General features: G+C 43.2%; 1 protein-coding gene across 5 annotated transcripts in view; it reads left to right on the top strand.

Annotated features, from left to right (window-relative positions):
* The window catches only part of rasal2 (RAS protein activator like 2), a 411,464-nt gene that overhangs the window by 283,330 nt on the left and 106,918 nt on the right, over window positions 1-21,216 (top strand). For all 5 annotated transcript variants that reach the window (XM_041208224.1, XM_041208220.1, XM_041208219.1 and 2 more), the window contains exon 5: window positions 19,251-19,369. In XM_041208224.1, the coding sequence (XP_041064158.1) occupies window positions 19,251-19,369 (119 nt within the window). The remainder of the gene's footprint in view (window positions 1-19,250; window positions 19,370-21,216) is intronic.

Below are 21,216 nucleotides of genomic sequence, written 5' to 3'. Positions count from 1 at the left end.
CATCCCTAGTTGCCCTTGTTCAGAGGGCATTTTTAAGAGCCAACCACAGTGGGTCTGTAGTCACATGTAGGCCAGACCAGGTAAGGAAAGCAGATTTCCTTCCCTAAAGAGAATTGGTGAACCAGGTGGGTTTTTACAACTATCAACAATGGCTTCATAGTCATCATTAGACTTTTAATTCTAGGTATTTATTGAATTCAAATTCCACCATCTGCCATGGTGGGATTCGAACCCGGACCCCCAGAGCATTAACCTGGGTCTCTGGAATACCAGTCCAGTGACAATACCCACTGTGCCACCACCTCCTGACTTGTGCCTTGTAGAGGTAGACAGGCTTTTGTGTGTCAGGCGATGGGTTACTTATCACATGATTCCGAACCTCTGACCTGCTCCTGTCACCACAGTATTTATATAGCTACTCCAGTTCAGTTTCTGGTCAATGCTAATCCCCAAGAGGTTGATAGTGGGGGATTCAGTGATGGTAATGCCATTGAAAATCAAGGGGCGATGGTTAGATTCTCTCTTGTTGGAGATGGTCATTGACTGGCACTTGAGTGGCATGAATGTTACTTGCCACTTGTCAGCCCATGCCTGGATATTGTCCAGGTCTTGCTGCATTTGGACATGCACTGCTTCACTATCTGAGGAGTTGCGAATGGTGCTGAACATTGTGCAATCATCAGTGAACATCCCCACCTTATGATGGAAGGAAGGCCATTGATGACGCAGCTGAAGATTGTTGGGCCCATGTCATTACCCTGAGGAACTCCTGCAGTGATGCCCTGGAACTGAGATGATTGACCTGCAACAACTACGACCATCTTCCTTTATGCTAGGTATGATTCCAACCAGTGGAGAGTTTTCCCCCTGATTCCCAATGACTCCAGCTTTGCTAGGACTCCTTGATGCCACACTCTGTCAAATACTGCCTTGATGTCAAGGGCGCAGTCACTCTCACCTCACCTCGGGAGCTCAGCTCCACTGTCCATGTTTGAACCAAGGCTGTAGTGAGGTCAGGAGCTGAGCGGCCCTGGCGGAACCTAAACTGGGCATCAGTGAGCAGATTATTGCTAAGCAAGTGCTGCTTTACAGCACTGTTGATGACTCCTTCCATTAATTTACTGATGATGGAGATTGGACTGATGGGGTGGTAATTGGCCAAGTTGGATTTGTCCTGCTTTTTGTGTACAGGACATACCTGGGCAATTTTCCACATAGCCGGGCAGATGCCAGTGTTGTAGCTGTACTGGAACAGCTTGGCTAGGGGTGTGGCATGTTCTGGAGCACAAGTCTTCAGTACTATTGCTGGAACATTGTTAGGGCCCATAGCCTATGCAGTATCCAGTGCCTTCAGCCATTTCTTGATATCATATGGAGTGAATCAAATTGGCTAAAGACTGGCATCTGTGATGCTGGGGACCTCCAGAGGAGGCTGAGATGGATCATCCACTCGGCATTTCTGGCTGAAGATTGTAGCAAATGTTTCAGCCTGATCTTTTGCACTGATGTGCTGGACTCCTCCATCATTGAGGATGGGGATATTTGTGGAGCTCCCTCCTCCAGTGAGTTGTTTAATTGTCCACCACCATTCACGACTGGATGTGGCACGACTGCAGAGTTTAGATCTGATCCATTGGTTGCGGGATCGCTTAGGTCTGTTTATTACTTGTGGCTTAGGTCGTTTGGCACGCAAGTAGTAATTCATTCTGAAGCCACAGGGTGAAGTAAGAAACCAGACTCCATTCTTCTTACCTAATACTAGATTTATTTACAGAATGCAACGTTATATATGTTTGCCTCCTCCTTCACCATCACCCAGCGTCTCAGAAGTCTCTCTTTATATGTGCTCAGTATACTTAATCAATTAGCGCTCTTGACCTGTATATCCATAACCTTAACAATACAATTAACGTTAACAGATTCTCCTCCTCTTTAAATCAACAAAACCTTCATAACAGAAGATTATAAAATAAATGGAAGAAATGAGAAAGAAAAAAATGGCTTTCCACTTTCTATACATCACATCCTAATTCCTTTTTTGTAAAGCAATCTGTCAATTGATGACTTTTGTTTACCCATTTTAATTTGAAGATTTCCTTTCTTTCTTGCTTGTCTTTTACACTAGCAAGATCAATCCTTGGCCTTTTTTCAATCACGCTCTTTGTCAAATTTAAATTATTCCACAGGGAATGGCTATCTACATAGTATTCTATGGAAAAACTATTCTCAGAATGCCCCTTGTATAAGATTTCCCATAAAATATTTGCTGAGTAAACCTCATGTTTATTGTTCCTGTTTCCGCAGCTGAGGTACTTTTAACCACTCTTTTTATTTTCTTTGCTTTTCAGGCCAGGGGATAACATTTTCAGTTTTCACTCACCAAGATTATTATAAACTCACTTGCTTGAATACCCATCCAGAAGATGGCATGGGAAGCGTCACTAAAAACGGTTAATTTTATGTCCATAAAATACTGCGGATGCTGGAAATCTGAAACAAAAACAGAAAATGCTGGAAAAAACTCAGCATGTCTAACAGCATCTGTGGAGAAAAAAAACAGAGCTAACGTTTTGAGTCTTTATGACTTCTTCAGAGCTAAAGAGAAGTAAAGTGTAATGAAATTTACACTATTTAAGGGGGGTGGAGCAGGTGAAGCTGGACAGAAGACCAGTGATATGTGGAGGCAAAGGAGAGATTGCCAGAGATGTCATGGACAAAAGGACAAAGGGGTGTTAGTGATAGTGATACTGGCTAAAGCAGGTGCTAGTGGTGGCATTAAGGCCAGAGAGCAGAATGTGATAATGGCAGGACAAGAGTAAGCACTCTGGAAAGAACAACATGAACAAGCGACAGATGGCCCTATTGGGGGTGGGGAAATAAATTGAAAATAGGATAAAACAATGAATAAAAATAAACTTGAATAAAAATAAAGTAAGTGGATAAAAATAAAAATGAAAAAATAAAATTTAAGTAGTGAGAAAGAATATTGAAAACAGAGGATATAAAAGGGGTGAGGATGGAGGAGAGAGCTCATGGTCTGAAGTTATTGAACTCAATGTTAAGTCCAGAAGGCTGTAAAGTGCCTAATTGGAAGACAAAGTGCTGTTCCTCCAGTTTGCATTGGGCTTCACTGGAACATTGCAGCAGGCCAAGAATGGACATGTGGACATGAGAGTAGGATGGGGTGTTGAAATGGCAAGCGACAGGAAAGTCTGGGTCATGCTTGTGGACAGACCGAAAGTGTTCCGCAAAGCGGTCACCCAGTCTGCGTTTGGCCTCTCCAATGTAGAGGAGACCGCATTGGGAGAAGCGAATGCAGTAGACCAAATTGAAGGTGGTTCATGTGAAGTGCTGCTTCACTTGAAAGGAATGTTTGGGCCCCGTGGACGGTGAGGAGGGAGGAGGTAAAGGGACAGGTGTTACACCTTCTGTGATTGCATGGGAAGGTGACGTGGGAGAGAGATGAAGTGTTGGGGGTGATGGAGGAGTGTCTTGGAGGGAATGGTCTCTACGGAATTCTAACAGGGGTTGTGAAGGGAAGATGCGTTTGGTGGTGGCATCATGCAGGAGTTGGTGGAAATGGTAGAGCAAAATTAATTTTATACCCTTTGGGTCACCCACTTAAGTACATATTTCACCATATTAAATTATTAAAATATTTTATTTGTCCTTAAAACACCCTCAATTGTAGCATGTTTCATTTAGTACTTAGTTCCAAAACGCCAAAACTGACATCAGGTCTTGTCTGACTAAATAGTCAATTTAGCCATCCAGTCAAGCTTCTTATCTGCTCTGTTTTTTCTTTAGATGTTAAATAATTTTTCTGTGATGACCTAGCACGAAAAACGGTATATGGGTCACAGTTTCAAGTTAAGATTGTTGATTCAAGATTACTCCCAACCTATTCTGCTTAGTGTCTATGTCTATATATTTGGAGGGCCCTGAAGCCTGACTTCCAATCTTAAATCCCCCTTTCATCTTATTTATAACAAATTGCTCAAATTCCACAGAATTACCCCATAGGACATACATCATAAAGATTCCTGAGAGCTTTCCTTTGTGGTACCAGTAGAACATGACTGAATCTGCTTTTAGTTTAGTACAGCCTACATTCAACAAGACAGAGCCAATCGAGAAATGGCATACCCTTGATGCATCATTCAATCCATAAAAGCATTTGTTTAATTTCCACAGCTTTGCTTCTACATCACTTGCCTCCTTAGGCAGTTTCAAAAAATTTCTCTCTGAAGTTTTTCATTCTGCAAAAATGTGGCTTTTGTAACAATCAACCTATATTTTGATAAATATGTGGCCAACAGAGCCAAGAAAATTTTCTGGATTAATCTTCCTGCTATGTGGGAACCCACTTTAACATCTGGGCTGTGGTGGCGCCCTCCAATAATTTTTACATGCATCACTTTTTCCACTAATTTCTTCAATGAGCCTTGTGTACTCATAGGCCGGGATTTTCCATGCTTCCTGCTGTCGGGCGTGTTCAGTGGCATGAGCAGACACTATGGTGCGGTCGATTTCACAATGGAGTGAAACTAGTTTGCGATCGTCTGCTCAGCCTGTCAATGGCAGGTCATGTTTCCCGCCATCGGACATCAGGAGCCTCATTGTAGCACATCATATCATTACAAGGACAGCCTGACAGACTTATCATCGCGCCCCCCACCCAGCCCCTTGCTGGAGCATCTGCCCACACCGGCGGGAAAACACCCCGTTTTGTTTCACAGCACCACATAAACGACGTGCACCTAGTGCTGCCCTTCGTTCAGGACTTCAAGGCTTGTTTGCCTACCTTGCTTTGGTCAGCACTCGCTGTCATCAGGCGCCAGGCTTCACAGAGAGCACCACTTCACTTTTAGGGGACTGAATTCTACTTTTTTTTTAAACATGTTCAAAGAGGAGAGAAAAAAGGTAAGGTAGTATACATTCATTCTCTCATTAACTCGTGAAAAAAAATACACAGATAGCAGGGGGGAAAGTCAGTTCCCTGCTGCATTCTCAGCGCTTATGCAAAAGACAAGGTGTCAGCCAATGTGAGTATTTTTTTTTGTCGGTTTAATGGCTGCAAGATCCAACTGCAGGGTAATGGGGGAGCTCCAGCTATATCGGGTTCCAGCAGGTGCTGGGTTTCCTGCCTGACCTGGGCTAGCTGCCTGAGGCTTTCGATTTATCGGTGGGCGTTTTCCCACATCCACGTCATGGACTACCAGTGGGGTACTCTCCAATGGATCACTGTGAATTCCTTTAAATTACCCAAGCACAGTGGCCACATCTTCCCAACGTTCCTGGGTCAGGGTTGCTGATCAGGCATTTGAGATTCCAGGGTCAGCCAACCTGGCAGTGGACGATTCAACTGGGGAAACCTCCTGTCCCTCCTTCTCACTTGACCCCTTTTGGCTACCCTCTGGTAAACACTCACTGGTTAACTGGGCTCGAGGTTCAATTTGGCTCTAAATGCACTTGAACTCCCCTTGTGGTAGTCCCAAGGGTGGTGGATTTTCAGGGTTTACTTGACCTGTTAGCTTGAGGAAGGGTAGATTCCCAATCTGTCCCATTTTGTTTGGGACACTACTGTCCTCAGGTGGTCATTCAGCTTCTGTTGTACTGCCCTGCAGCTCATCAACTAGGGGAGCCATCTTCCTCACCATCTGCATGTCTACTTGGGACTTTTCCTGTTCTCCCTCTAAGGTTGGAAAAGTGTTGTGGGCAAATCCTCCTGCTCATCCCACAGGCCTCTTCCCTTTTAAATAGTTCTGCCTGGTTTGGGACCTTTTTGCATCCCTGTTCTGTCCCGCATCTTTGGCTATATCCTTGCTCATAGGGTTTGGGCTTGCTTCAGCTGCTGTGCCCTGCAGCACTTCAACTGGGTGAGGCAGTTTCCTCACCAGCTCTGGAGGCACTTGGGAATCTCTTGGTTCTGCTTGGGAACCTTTTGGGTATGCCTCCAAATTTGGAAAGGAGGGTTTGGCCAGCCAGACCTCCTGCTCAACCCACCAGGGGTGCAGGCTCCTTTTGTTTTAAATCCGGGCAAGGTAGTTTTCTCATCAGTGGAATATTATTCAGGGACTTTCCTGGCGTCCCTCTTCTAAAATTGAAAAGGTCTCAGGCAGCCGGACCTCCTGTTCATCCAGCAGGAATACGGGCTCCCTTTTTAAATTTGCTGGCCAGGTCTGGGGACTTTCTGTGCCCCTATTTATATCTGGGCAGAAGGATTCTGCTAGCCCCTCTTTGGCTGCATCTCCCCACCCTTTTCTACTCCCATCCCAGCCTTTTTGTTTACCCTGGCTCCTTAACTGAGTACTGCCCAGCCGTTTTGGATGCCTGGGAGTTAACTGCAACACTTACTCTGCCTTTTGGGTGGTAGCAAGTGCGGACTTGCTCACGGGGTAATGACTTCCCCAATTTAGTCACTGTAGGGGTGGCCCGGTCCCTACTCGGACCTATGTCCTTTGGGAAGCCCTGGCTCACATGTAGCTGACTAGCTTCTACTGCTCTGCCATGTGGCTCTTTGACTGTGAGGCAGCTCCCTCACTATCTGTTTTGCTGCCTGGGAATGGCCCTGTTCCCTGTTTAGTGTAACAACGAAAGTGGTGTTGGCCAATACAGTCTCTGGCTCACTCCCTTCATCCCTTTTGAAATCCATTTTCCCAATCCCTTTGAATTTTACTAGCCTAATCTCAGCCTTTATACATCCAGGGAGTTTTCCCTGATCCACCTTATCCCTGATGGGTTCCTTTGACCCCTGCAGGCCCTCTTGAACTTTTTTCAGCCTTCTGCCACACTGCAGGGTTTTACTCAAATTGTTTGGGTTGCCCAGCCTCTCTGGGCTATTCTGGTTTCTCGAGGCATTGTGCTTGGGACCTCACCAAGTCATTTCCCCATAATATAGCTGATTCCCTCTGTCTCCTTTCCATCTCCTTTTGGGATTCCCTGAACGCTTCTTGAGCTTTTAGCATCTTTTGCTGGTAAGCCCGTTCTCTCTCTCGTTCTCTTTTCTGAACAGCCCTGATTTCTCCTCTCATCACATATCGATAAACAGAAAGGTGTTGTTGATTTTTGATTTCTCACTTAAGTGGTGGCGTATTTTCCCCAATCCCTCAGTTATGGAGTGATCCAATACTCTATCACTAACCCAACAGAAAATTCAAGATAGGGTAAAATCAGAGGATTCGATTATTTTGCACACACTCAAAACACAGGAGGGGGTGTCAATAAAAGAGTGATAAGAAACAGAAAGAGTTACAGGGCAAAGATCACAAAAAAAAAATTGTTTCACGTGAGTCCAGAGTCAAGTAAATCACTGTCCAAAGAAGGTTCTTTCAGTTGGCTTTGTCTTTTTCCTCTGAGCTCAGTTGAGGGCTGAGGCAGGTGAAGGTGTGGCAAAGTATTCTTGTATTCTGGGAATAGGTTCACTCGTAGGCAAATTGTAGGATTCTTTCTGGAGGCTAGGCTTTAAGAGAGACAGAGGTCAGAGGCAGGCTGAGAGAGCCTAGAGTCCTGTTATCTCTTCTAAACAGCAACAGAAGGTGGAATCCGAAAGCTGGATAATTAAAGCAATTCAAACAGCTCAAGTGTCCATCATGTGACAGGGTGGTTTCAGGTCAAGCTATTCAACTAATGAGGCCCCTTTGTTAAAACTCGTTGCATTTTGAGAAAATAACTGTGGAACCATTAGCAGACCTTTGGAGATGAGTCACAAATAGCTCTGCCTTTGTCCAGAGCTGACTGGTGCAGATGTCTCTGTGTGTTAACTTGGCTGGAATATTCATACAAGTCAATTTCCAGGAGGCTGATGAATTTAGCTTTGTCCATTGGAACTGCTCAGGATTCTACAGAATTACCAGCATGTAGCTACAGCCATTTTATCAGCCCAGCAAATGTCCATTTAAAAAAAAGGATTTAAACAAGAGAATATGAGAGAAACAAATTTCTTTTAGATATTTTTTCTTCATGCCTTCTTGGCATGCCACTTGAGTGTTGAATGCCCAGAATTAGCCATACCATGCAAAGGTAAAGGTGGTTCTGTTAGATCCACACTACCATGGCTGATGGGAGCTGAGAAATCAGAAGGTTCTGGAAAGTATGTGCCATATAGGGAAGATTGCATGGCAATTAACATCCATTTAAGGACCTCATCCTGACTCCGATGATATTCAACCAACAGTGGTAGGGCAGTTGCCATGCAGGGAGACCAAAAGCAATGCAGGCTCCTAGGAGGCATTCCTCGTTGTCAGGCACTCTGCCTGACTGAGGGACCCAGCATCGGGAAGGAGGGGCCTATTGAAAGCCACCCACCCCTGCCCTTTCTTCCAACTCCCTGCCCTGACCCTCACAGCCCTGCTCCCTGCAACCCCCACTCTCACACTCGCTAATCCTGGCCTTCTGGTGGGTGCATCATTGGCAGCCATCCTCAGTGGTGCTAATGGCAAAGAGGGCCTGCTAGTCTCTGGTTGGCTGGCAGCTCTCAGGGAACAGGATTTCTGGCCCTCCATGTCCTTGATCCACGGGAAGCCCCACCACTTCCACTTAGGTGCCTGGCTGGCACTTAATATGGCTTCCCCAAAGGAGGTGGCATGGGGCTCTCACCAGCTCTCCAGCTGGTGGGTGAGACTCCTGTTGCCTGATTAAATTTCGCCCAAAGCCTCTGTTGCATATGCTATTACAGGTGTAATTTACAGATGCTACTGACCATGATTTGTCAGTTAATTTACGTTGATTCTGACTTGCGTTGAAGTAAAATTTACAAATAGTGAAATCTTGTCAGGTAATTTCTTCATTTGGGGGTCCTTCGGTAAACTTGGTTACTTTGGTTTACAAATTTGTCGCGGGGATTGAAACAGTACCCAAGTCTAGATCATTAACATATATGAAAAACTAGATCAATCTCAAAGCCAGACCATGAGGGCACCAACTTTATTCTAATACGTAACAAACTTTAATCACTACTCTCTGCTTTCTGTCCCTTAGGCAATTTCATATCTACACAGCTACTGCTATGGATAGTCAGAATTTCAGGAGATACTGCTGGTCAGGGTGACACAGGTGCTAGGTACACTCTGATACCTGACCTAAATAGTCATCCTTCACCTGAGATTACATGTCAAGTGCTGTCGGCCTCCTTGACCTACGTGGAGTGTGGAGTATCACAGTTAAATCACACTGTGATCTCACTCAGCATCCGTGGATAGTCAGTCGATATTATGGCATGGATCATTGGCCAACCACTGGGCAGGAGTCTTTTATGAATCCCCATCACCCACCCCTCCCTTGGCAATGAGATCAATTACAGGTGTGCTTGGTATAGGCAAATTGTGCACAAACAAGGGATAAATTATAGGATAAAAGCAAAAAACTGCGGATGCTGTAAATCCAAAACAAAAATAAAAATACCTGGAAAAACTCAGCAGGTCTGGCAGTCTCTGCGGAGAGGAACACAGTTAACGTTTCGAGTCCATATGACTCTTCAACAGAACTAAGTAGAAATAGAAAAGATCTCCGTAGATGCTGCCAGACCTGTTGAGTTTTTCCAGGTATTTTTATTTTTGTTTTGTGATAAATTGTAGGACATTCCCAGTCATGCTTGACCTTTTCTTGCCAGGTTGCAGACCAGTTACAATGCAAAGTAAACCAATTTGAACAGTAAATACCTTCAAAAACCAAGAGCAGAACAGAAAGAAATTCAAACAAAAATGGTAAAAGACAATTATCAAAAATCACAGGGAAATGGCAGAGAATCAATAGCAGGATGCTTATCCAACCCTCAGTTATTCTAATCAAGTTTACATTGTATGTAGAACAAAGCGATTGTAAAAGTATTAAGTCTGAGACAAACTGCTTATTTGTTTGTTGACCACATTGTAAGCAGGAGGCATAAAGTGAAGGCCAGGTGCTTCTACGCAGAGCTGGAGAGAGGGTAAAGCACTAATCAGACAGCAAGTAATCCCTTGCAGCAGATTCTCTGCCAAACCTTGGGTGGAGTAAGAATACGTGATAGTTCAGAAGAAAATTCGTGAAAAAAAACAGAAAACTTTGAGCTATTGATGTTGATATTTTCCAAAGTGCTGTAAAACAGGCTTTATCGTATGTGCTGATATTGTATTGAAGAATGATAAAAACATTCACTAATAAAATACAATTTGCAACTAAATGAGGACTATTGACAGAATTCAGTTAAATAATCACAAAAGTAGAACGTTTATATCCAATATTAATATGTCACTCATTCATTCTTAACAGAAATGAGTCATGCTTGTAATAGAAGAATAAATCCTTCTGCCTGTCTAACTTAAGGGCTTGTATTCTGAATTAAGTGAAAAGGTGGTCAAGCCTTAATAACAGACCTTATTAAAAACTCCAGCACTTCATGTAATCTGAGCAATATTGTTCTTGGAGCTATAGCATTAGTATAGCATAGGGCAATTAGTGCAATACTTGCAATAAGCTACAATAGGCAGCATTACCTGTGTTGATAGCAAATCTGTCCAGTGTACACTGATGAAGGTCATAACTCTTCCAGAACTGCTTTGGGTTCTAATGTACAATATGCTGGTTATGTATTTGGGAAAGTACTTTGTAAAGAACAACTGCCTAAAGTTAACGGAGTCTGCTGACAACTTCCTCGATCTGGACACAAATTTGAAGAGAAATTTCATTGATGGAAGGGGATAAAATCATGTCATATTCAAAAGTAGCATATTAATCAGAGAAGCAGGGAAAAGTTACGGGGAAAAAAATCAGCCCGTTCAGTTGGATCAAATCTATAACAAGTACTTGCCAACAAAGGAAACGGAACATGGTATGAAAAGAATTATGCTATATATTCTCAAAGACTGTAAAAAGCAGATCTTGTACGACAGAGTATTTCAGAAGGGTGATAAACAATGCATTTTTGGACCAAAAAAACCCACAAATTCCATCTATCTATTTGGCAGAGTCAATGCAAACATTGATAAGAGCCTTCCCTGGGTATGCTGGTGCCAAGCAAAACATTTCACTTATAATCTAACTGTAAATGGTGTGTACCAGACCCATGCGTTTAAGGGAGATACCAAGTGTTTTATCTGAGGTGGGACACAAAGTATCATTTTAATTAAAATTTCTTTTGAGGGCAGAGAACTATACTGAATTCCATTCCTCTATTATATATAAAAGCGTTGGGGTGGCGGATTCTATATGATAAATATAGTGACAGAGTCATAATGGCAGAGACAGAGGCTGTTCAGTTCATCAAGCTCATGCTGATTCTGCAGAGCTATCCAGTCTGTCCCCATTCCACAAATTCATGCTTTCTCCTTAATTAACCCAAATTTTCCAAATGCCTTTTAATTCTTTTCCTGATTATTGTTTCTAAAAACTTAGCCACCAAAAATGTTAAACTGACTGGCATGTAGTTACAAGCAACATCCTTACACCCTTTCTTGAACAAGGGTATCACATTTGCCACTTTCCAATTGTCTGACACTTCCCCTGCATCTACAGAAGTTTGGGAGATGATGGCAAGCCTTTCCGCTATCACTACCCCCAGTAACCTTAGCAGCCTGGGGTGTAAGCTATCTGGACAGGGCGACTTATCCACTCTGACGATAGCCAGCCTTGCCAGTACATTCCATCAATCAATTTTCATCCCATCCATCACCTTTATCATTGACACTTACTGATGCTTTTTCATTGTCCTCCTCCTTCATAAACATTGATATAAAGTACTCATCAAGTATTCCAACCTTTGTTAATGGTATGTTAATTGCATTATTAAGTTTAAGGATATACAGATCAAGGACATTGATCGATTAAGTGTGTTGAGCACATATAAAGAGAGACTCCTGGGACACTAGGTGTTGGGTAGGGAGGCGGCAAACATATGTTATGTTGCATTCTGTAAATAAATCCAGTAATAAGTAAAAAGGTTGGAGTCTGGTTTCCCACATCACCATCTGGTTTCAGAGTGAATTAACATGGTAACAGGAGATGGTTGCCTAAACTTTAAGGATGGAAACTAATAAATAAAATTCAGACAAAAGATTGCAATCTGGGTTACTTTTGTGAAGAATGAGAGAAAGTGCATATTGTCGGGATATGATTACCCACCAATGTTCTCTGAATCCAATTCTTATGACCAATGGAAATTGAAGTGGACATGTGGACACTGGTTGCGTTCCTTACCAAAGGGAAAACAAGGCAAGGTTTTGGCATTGTCGCTTCCTAACCAAAGTAAAATCAGAAGCAAAGTATTTTGTGAGCTGGATGCCCATCAGTTGGACACTGATGAGGGCTTGGATCTTCTAGTAAGCTTCATGGATGAAATTTATAAGAAAGATGATTAGATGCCTATCAGGCGTGGTCAGACTCTGATAGATTTCAAAAGATAGACAGTCATTCCATAGAGGAATATATCATGGACTTTAACAGTCTGTGTAAAAGGTTGCAGAAATTTGGAGATTCCTTACTCAGTGCTCAGATTTAAATTGCTGGATTATGCTAAGGTGTCACATATGGATGGCTTCTGGCATTTGATTCAAAGAAAAGGTCACCCTTTTGGATCGAATGCCTGCTGCTTCAAAAAAAATTCCTCAGAATTTGATGGTATAGTTACAGGCAGAAAGAATGAGGATGAAGGCAATTTTAGCAGATCTGGCAGACGACAAGATTGGAGTAAAAATAATAGACAAATGAACCACAGAAATGCCCGGGGAACAATTAATAGGTGCTTCAGATGTGACTCAAAATATCATTGTGCGATGGGCTGCCCAAAGCAGAACAGCAGGGTTTTCGAATTGACAGATGACACATAGAATTTGAAAGTTGAAGATGATGTGCCGTATTGATAGTGGAAGCACCTCAATAGCATGCAAAACAGATTGAATCCAAATAACCACTCAGTAGTAATGATCAAAATAAGGTCAGGGAGTATGTAAGTTCTGCTTGTTTTAGGTTCAGGGATGGCGACACTAAAAAGATTGGTGAGTCCATGCAAATTAGCTGGAATAAGTCTCTTTATTAGTACGGGTGTTAGCCAGGATTTTCCAGCCCCGTCACGGGCGGGATCCGCCGCGGGTGAAGCAGTGCCACAGCCAGAAGTCCATTGACTTGCGGCGGGACCGGAAGATCCCGACGGCGGGCAGGTGCAGAAAACCCCGCCAGTAGTCTCCTGTGAGATACTCGTGCTGCTGAGCAAGCCTTCCATGAAAAAAACACAAATGAAACTGGACATGGAAAATGATCAAGCAATTGTTTTTAAAAGGTCAGTAGATTTGCAATTTACCCAATCAGGACATTGTTGTATCCCTTTAACAAAATTTGCTATTTCCAATCAGAATGTTGAAGAAGTGTTAATGGCATCAGATGATAAGAATGAGAGAAAAAAAGAAATTGTCGTAAGGTTAAGAAACAACTTTTCATCCTTCTTGTCACAGATTAAAAATCTTACTGAAGGACACAGGTGTGGTGAATAATGAGCGGAATCATCTCAGATTTGCACTAAGTGGTAAACCAACGTTCCACCAACCAGCTGTGATGGCGGGTTTTCACGTCGTATCGTCACAAACCTGCCACGTTACTTATGCATTCCTGGGAAACATACCCTTTCCATGGCGGGCGGGCTCTCATTCACCCACCACACCATCACCTCACCGCTTCATCATGCTGGGTGCCATATTTAAAGTCCAGCCACGCGCACACATTTCAATGCTTCCAGTTTACAACTACTGCAGGGAAGATGTCCGCAAAAGGCAAAAAGACTACAACCTCCCGGTTTATTGAAGCGTCACTGGAATACCATGTGGACGCCGTGATGTCCTATAGCCCCACTCTGGCTGCAGGGCAGGCAATGGCATCACCAATCCAGCATGACAGTGGTGGTCAGTGCCAGTGCTGCTCAGAAGAGGTTGAACATCCAATGCGGATAGAGGAAGAATCCATGCAGCCAGGGTGTGGCAACCATCTCATCACACTAAACTCACACACGCAAGCCCATCTCACATTCATGTCATCTCGCTCACTGCCAGCTCAAGGGGCTTGACCACCCATTCTCAAACACATACCCTCATATGTCCATCTGGCCTCATCTCCTCTGGAGACTGCCTCCTCAGCCCTCACCATCTTGAGGCCATTTGCACAGATCAATGTGCCCCCTCACACACCATGGGATACACCCTCCTTCCCCAGTACGGTTCTCATCCTGCAGCCTCTTCCCTTGCCCGAGGCCACTTTTCCCCCTTCCCCAAGCAAGACCTTACTGTACAGCCATTGAAAAGCCACCCACATATGGCTGATCTGGTAGGAGTGATCTTTGAGGGTCTGTAAAAATAAATTAACCCTCTGATTTTACCCTGAGTTTGTTGTGGGATTATTAATAGAGTACTGGATCACTCCAAAACTGAGGGGTTGGGTAAAAGACCCCCATTTATAAAATCAAAAACACCTTTCTGTTTATGGATGGGTGTTAGGAGGAATCCAGGGCTGTTTAACTTACACCACCACACACACCCTGGCACACACCCCCCCAATCCATATCACAAGTGAGAAAACAACCACAGCAGTCATTAACGTGTTTTCTGACCACTCAGGAATCCAGGTTTCCAACTTGGCTTGTTGACCACCTTCCTATCCAGTTCCTCGCTTTCTTATTTTCTGTCTGCCACACAGCTTCTCTATTATCCTTTCTGTTTGAACTGATTCCGGGTCAATGGTTACCAGATCACATAAAAAGTAATTACAAATTTTCCTGACTGATTCTGGGTCAAAGGCTATCACATTATATAGGGCATAACTTCAAAGGTTGCACATAACATGAAACTCAGAAATATAGTAAACAGGGAAGAAGATTGTAACAGACTTCAGGAGGCAGAGTGGATGATCCATCTTGACCTCCTTCAGAGGTTTCCGGCATCACAGATGCCAGTCTTCAGCCAATTCAATTCACTCCACCTGGCATCCATGAGGCGCTGTGGGCGTTCAGCAGCAGCAGGTTTGTACTCGAACACAATATGTAACCTCATGGCCCTGCAAATACCCCACTCTACCATTACCATCAAGCTAGGGGATCAACCGTGCTTCAATGAAGAGTGCAGGAGGGCATACCAAGAGCAGCACCATGCATACCTAAAAATGAGGTGTCAACCTGGTGAAGCTATAACACAGGATTACTTGCGTGCCAAATAGCATAAGCAGCAGGTGATAGACAGAGTTAAGCGATCACACAACCAACGGATCAAATCCAAGCTCTGCAGTCATGCCTCTTCCAGTTCTGAATGGTGGTGGACAATTAAAGAACTCACTGGAGGAGGAGGCTCCACAAATATCCCCATCCTCAATGATGGGAGAGCCCAGCAGTGCAAAAGATAAGCCTGAAGCATTTGCCACAATCTTCAGCCAGAAGTGCCAAGGAGATGATCCATCTTGGCCTCCTCTGGAGGTCCCCACCATCACAGATGCCAGTCTTCAACCAGTTCGATTCACTCCACGTGATATCAAGAAACAGTTGGAGGCACTGGATAGTGCAAAAGCTATAGGCCCTGACAATATTCTGGCAATGGTACTGAAGACTTGTGCTCCAGAACGTGCCGCACCCCTAGCCAAACTATTCCAGTACAGCTACAACGCGGCATCTATCCGGCTATGTGGAAAATTGCCCAGGTATGTCCTGTACACAAAAAGCAGGACAAATCTAATTCGGCCAATTACCGCCCCATCAGTCTACTCTCCATCATCAGTAAAGTAATGGAAGGGGTCATCAACAGTGCTACCAAGTGGCACTTGCTTAGCAATAACCTGCTCACTGACGCCCAGTTTAGATTTTGCCAAGGCCACTCAGCTCCTGACCTCATTACAGCCTTGGTTCAAACATGGACAGTGGAGCTGAACTCCTGAGGTGAGGTGAGAGTGACTGCCCTTGACATCAAGGCCGCATTTGACAGTGTGTGGCATCAAGGGGCCCTAGCAAAGCTGGAGTCGATGGGAATCAGCGGGAAAACTCTCTGCTGGTTGGATTTATACCTAGCCCAAAGGAAGATAGTTGTGGTTGTTGGTGGTCAATCATCTCACCTCCAGGACATCACTGCAGGATTTCCTCAGGGTAGTGTCCTTGGCCAATCCATCTTTAGCTGTTTCATCAATGATTTTCCTTCCATCATAAGGTCAGAGGTGGGGATGTTCACTGATGAGTGCACAATGTTCACCATTCACGACTCCTCAGATACTTAAGCAGTCCCTGTCCAAATGCAGCAAGCCCTGGACAATATCCAGGCAAGTAAGATTCATGCCACACAAGTGCCAGGCTATGACCACCTCCAAGAAGAGAAAACCTAATCATTGCCCTTTGATGTTCAATGGCATTACCATCACTGAATCTGAATACACCACCATCAGCATCCTGGGGCTTACCATTGACCAGAAGCTGAACTGCACTAGCCATATAAATACTGTAGCTACAAGAGCAGATCAGAGGCTAAGAATCCTGCAACAAGTAACTCACCACCTGACCCCCTACAAAGCCTGTCCACCGTCTATAAGGCACAAGTCAGGAGTGTGATGGAATACTCCCCACTTGCCTAGATGAATGCAGCTCCCACAACACTCAAGAAGCTTGACATCGTCCAGGACAAAGCAGCCCACTTGATTGGCACCAGATCCACAAACATTCACTCCCTCCATCACCAATGCACAGCAGCAGCAGTGTGCACCATCTACAAGATGCACTGCAGGAATTGACCAAAGCTCCTTAGACAGCACCTTCCAAACTCATGACCACCACCATCGAGAAGGACAAGGGCAGCAGATAGATGGGAACACCACCACCTGGAAGCTCCTCTCCAAATCACTCATCATCCTGATTTGGAAATATATCGACGTTCCTTCACTGCCGCTGGGTCAAAATCCTGGAACTTCTTTCCTGACAGCACTGTGGGTGTGTCTACACCACATGAACTACAGTGGTTCAAGAAGGCAGCTCACCACCATCTTCTCAAGGGCAACTGGGGATGGGCAATAAATGCTGGGCCAGCCAACAAAGCCCACATCCCATGAATGAATTTAATAAAAAACATGGACAGACTGGTGAAATGAACAGACACATGGCAAATAAAATTTGACTTGGAAGTATGAAGTGATTAATTTTAGTAGAAAAAATGAAAGGTAGCAATATAAACTAATTGGCACAATTTTAAAGGGGTCCAGGAACAGACGCCTTGGGATGTACATAAACAAGTCTTTGAGGGTAATAAAACAAATTGAGATGGCTCTTAAAAAGGCATATGAGATCCTTGACTTTATAAATAGAGGCATAGAGTCTAAAAGCAAGAAAGTTCGGCTAAACAGTTTTAAGACACTGGTTAAGTCCCAGCTAACATATTGAGTCCATGTCTGGGCATTTTACTTTCGTAATGATGTCATGGACTCTTAGAGATACAAAGGAACTTTATTGGAATATCAGAGATAAAAGACTTCAGTTACTTGGAGCAACTGGAGAAACCGGAGTTCTTCTTACTGCAGAAACATTAGGCAGATTTGATATGAGTGTTCAAAGCCTTTAAGGGTGTTGCTGGATAAATAAGGAGGTTCAGTCACCATAGCACATAAACTTAAGGTAATTGGTAAAAGAACTAGAGCTGAAGGGACTAAGTTGTTATGAACTGGAATGCACAAACTGAAAGAGTGGTAGAAGCAGATTCAATAAGAGCTTCCAACAGGTCATTGAATAAATACTTGAAACTTAAAAAATTGCAGAACTGTATGGAAAGAACTAATTTGATAGCTCTTTCAAAGTCCTGACACAGGACTGATGGGCCAAAATGATTCCTTCTGTGCTGTATCATTCTATGATTCTCTCCCTCCTTTCCTGGATGTATATATGGCATGCTAATGAGAAGAACTAGAAGTAGTACACTTCATCGGAACAAAATAAATAACGGACATTCAGGAAAAGCATAAGATGTTAGGGTTAAGTAGTTGTTGTCTGTGCATTTCAGAATGGATTGAAAGGAATAGGTGACTTGTAATTTAATAGTCAAGATAGTGCCAATCCATTTGTATATGCTTCATATCTTTCTACCCTGCCAACTGCCCATTTTTATCGACACTTGGTGGTGGGAATCACTTTGGTGGTAATTGTTTAACAAATGAAGTGGCGCCCAAGTTCCTGGCAATGAGGAATTCAAGCTGGAGCTTTTTCTTCCCTGCACCAGTATTGGTAAACTTAAACAATTGACTCTGTGAAGCATGTCACCATTGTAGTAATCAGCATGCTGAATACTATACAAAAATAAAAATACCTGGAAAATCTCAGCAGGTCTGACAGCAGCTGCGGAGAGGAATACAGTTAATGTTTCGAGTCCATATGACTCTTCAACAGAACATATGGACTCGAGACGTTAACTGTGTTCCTCTCCGCAGATGCTGTCAGACCTGCTGAGTTTTTCCAGGTATTTTTATTTTTGTTTTGGATTTCCAGCATCCGCAGTTTTTTGCTTTTATCTTAGTGCTGAATACTATGTCTGTGCATCTAGGTCAGCAAGGTAGCATTTTCCATCACTGGCCTGTGTGGACTTTCTGCTGACATTGGAGAAGGTTTTGCTGCTGTTTTGATGTTGGTGGTGGTTCCCTGGAATCCACTTGAAACTGGAAACCACCACACACACAAATAACACTGATCCAGATACTTCCTATGCAAAGTTTTCAATTCAACCCCTTCAATCTACAAGTGAAGGACACCTTTATATGGGCCTGAATCTTGTAAGGATGGAAAACTAATACAAAAAGAAATCCACATTCTTATATTTAGGCAATCACCAGGAGAAATTCTGGTGATTATAACACAAGTACTGTCTCTTTTCTCAACCCAATTCTTGTTACTTGTCTAAATTGCATATAATTTCTGACTCAGGATTGCTCTCAGCATCGCTATTCCAGTTCAGTTTTTGTTACTTTGTAAAATACATTTAATATTTTTTTGGAATATATTGTAATAACTATTCATCATTTTTAATTGGATCACTTCTTATTTCAGCATATGCAATTTTTATCATTTCTAAAAGTTTGTGTTTGAGAAATATAAATAAGTTAGTGGCCTCATGTCTGGAGGGTTGAATGCAGAATATTCATGTTGGTTATTTTAATTTTGTTCTTGTAATATGTTTGACTACTATTCATCTAGTTCATTCCTAATCTTCATTTTGACCTTCATAGATCAGCTTTGCTTTGACTTACCTGCAACTAATAGTTATATTTTGTTTTTCCTTTTGTTATAGGGTTTTTTCAGCAAACGATTAAAGGGCTCTATCAAACGAACGAAGAGCCAACCGAAGCTTGATCGTAACACCAGCTTCCGCCAGATACTACCGTCACTGAGGAACCTGGATAATGACCGGTAAGTCGAGGTCATTTTATTCTAATATGTTTTAGGGTAGTGATGAAGGCTAAATATTTGATGATGCATCTGTGCTTAAAAGTTCTTAGATATGAACCTATTTTCTCTGGCCGTAGGATGCATTCTTGATGTGGAGTGTAACTGTACCATAGAAGTCGGAAGAGGCTAGGTTGATCTGCGCTCAGCTTATCTCAGTTTAAGTGGAAGTTTTTTTTCTTTCATGGGATATAGGCATCGCTGTCAGAGCCAGCATTTGTTGACCATCCCTAATTGCCCTTGAACTTAGTGGCCATTTCAGAGGGCAGTTAAGAGTCAACCACATTGCTGTGGATCTGAAGTCACTTGCAGGCCGGACTAGCTAAGGATACCAGAATTCCTTTCCTAAAGGACATTGGTGAACCAGATGGGTTTTTGTGACAATTGGTGATAGTTGCATGGTCACCATTACTGAGACTAGCTTTCAGTTCCAGATTTTATTAACTGAATTTACATTCCTCAGTTAGATTTGAACCCTTGACCGCAGACCATTATTCCTGGGCCTCTGGATTACCAGTCCAGTGACCTTACCCACTATGGTGCTGTCTTCCCTAAGTGGTACAATTGGTCAGGATAAAAACAGCGAGACTTGGGGAGAAGTTAAAACAGCGAGGCTTCGGGAGAGAGAGGTTAAAATAGTGAGACATCAGGAGAGAAACATTAAAACAGCGAGATTCCAGGAGAGAGAGGTTAAAACAGCGAGACTTTTAACAAAAAACAGTGAGAGCTGGGAGTTTTTATTCAAAAAAAACTGTTAACAGAGATATCACAGGCAGGCCATAAGTTGATTGGTTGGTGAATAACTGCTATTCGGGAGAGTGAGTAAGTAGCTGGAAATTAGAAAAAAATGTAAATTTTTAAATATTTTATTTTAATTGGTAAAGTTCTATTCTGTTACTAAGCTTTAAATTGGTACAGTAAATTGTGGTAAGGAGAGGCACTAAATAAATTTTTTTTTTAAAAAAATAAATAATTTAATTAAATTAAATAATTAGTTAATTAAAGCACATTAGGGATGGCAGGGCAGGTGATGTGTTGTGACTGCAGAATGTGGGGATCCTGGACACCAGAGTGATCCATGACAAAAATGTCTGCAGTAAGTATCTGCGGCTTGAGGAGCTTCGGCTCAGAGTAACGGAGCTGGAGGCTGAGCTACAGACACTGCGATACATCGGGAGGGGTAAAGTTACCTGGATACTGGTACCAGGAGGCGGTCACACCGCTTAGGATAGGGTCTTCTGATTTGGTAAGTGGTCAGAGACAAGAGGTTGTGATTGCAAGTGAGCTAGATAAGGGGACTCAGAAGGCAGGAGTGCAGGAGCCTCAACCCTTGCAATTGTCCAACAGGTTTGAGATTCTTTCAGCTTGTTTGGATGAGATCAAGGGTGGATTAACTAACTGACCAGGGCACCATGGTACTGGAAGCCATTCAAGCAGAAGTAGTAAACAGGAATGTAGTGGTAGTAGGGAACAGTATAGTTAGGAGGATAGACACATGTCTCTGCAACTGATAGAGTTAGAGCCCAGACAGCTGTGCTGCCTGCCTGGTGCCAGGGTTTGGGACATATGTGCTGAGCTGGAGAGGAACTTGCAGTGGGAGGGGGCAGATCCAATCATCATGATCCATGTAGGTATCAACCATGTAGGCAGGACTAGGAAAGGGGTTCTGTTGATGGAGTAATGGCAACTGGGGGCTAAATTAAAAAGCAGAACCTCAAAGGTAATAATCTCTATTATTAACTGAGCCATGAGCAAATTGGCATAGGGTCAATAAGATTAGAGAGATGAATGGGTGGCTCAAAGATTGGTGT

Source organism: Carcharodon carcharias, chromosome 16 (genome assembly GCF_017639515.1).
Source record: "Carcharodon carcharias isolate sCarCar2 chromosome 16, sCarCar2.pri, whole genome shotgun sequence".
In the NCBI taxonomy this organism is placed as follows: domain Eukaryota; kingdom Metazoa; phylum Chordata; class Chondrichthyes; order Lamniformes; family Lamnidae; genus Carcharodon; species Carcharodon carcharias.
Note: the sequence above shows the minus strand (reverse complement) of the source record. Positions and strands in the feature narration are given on the sequence as shown.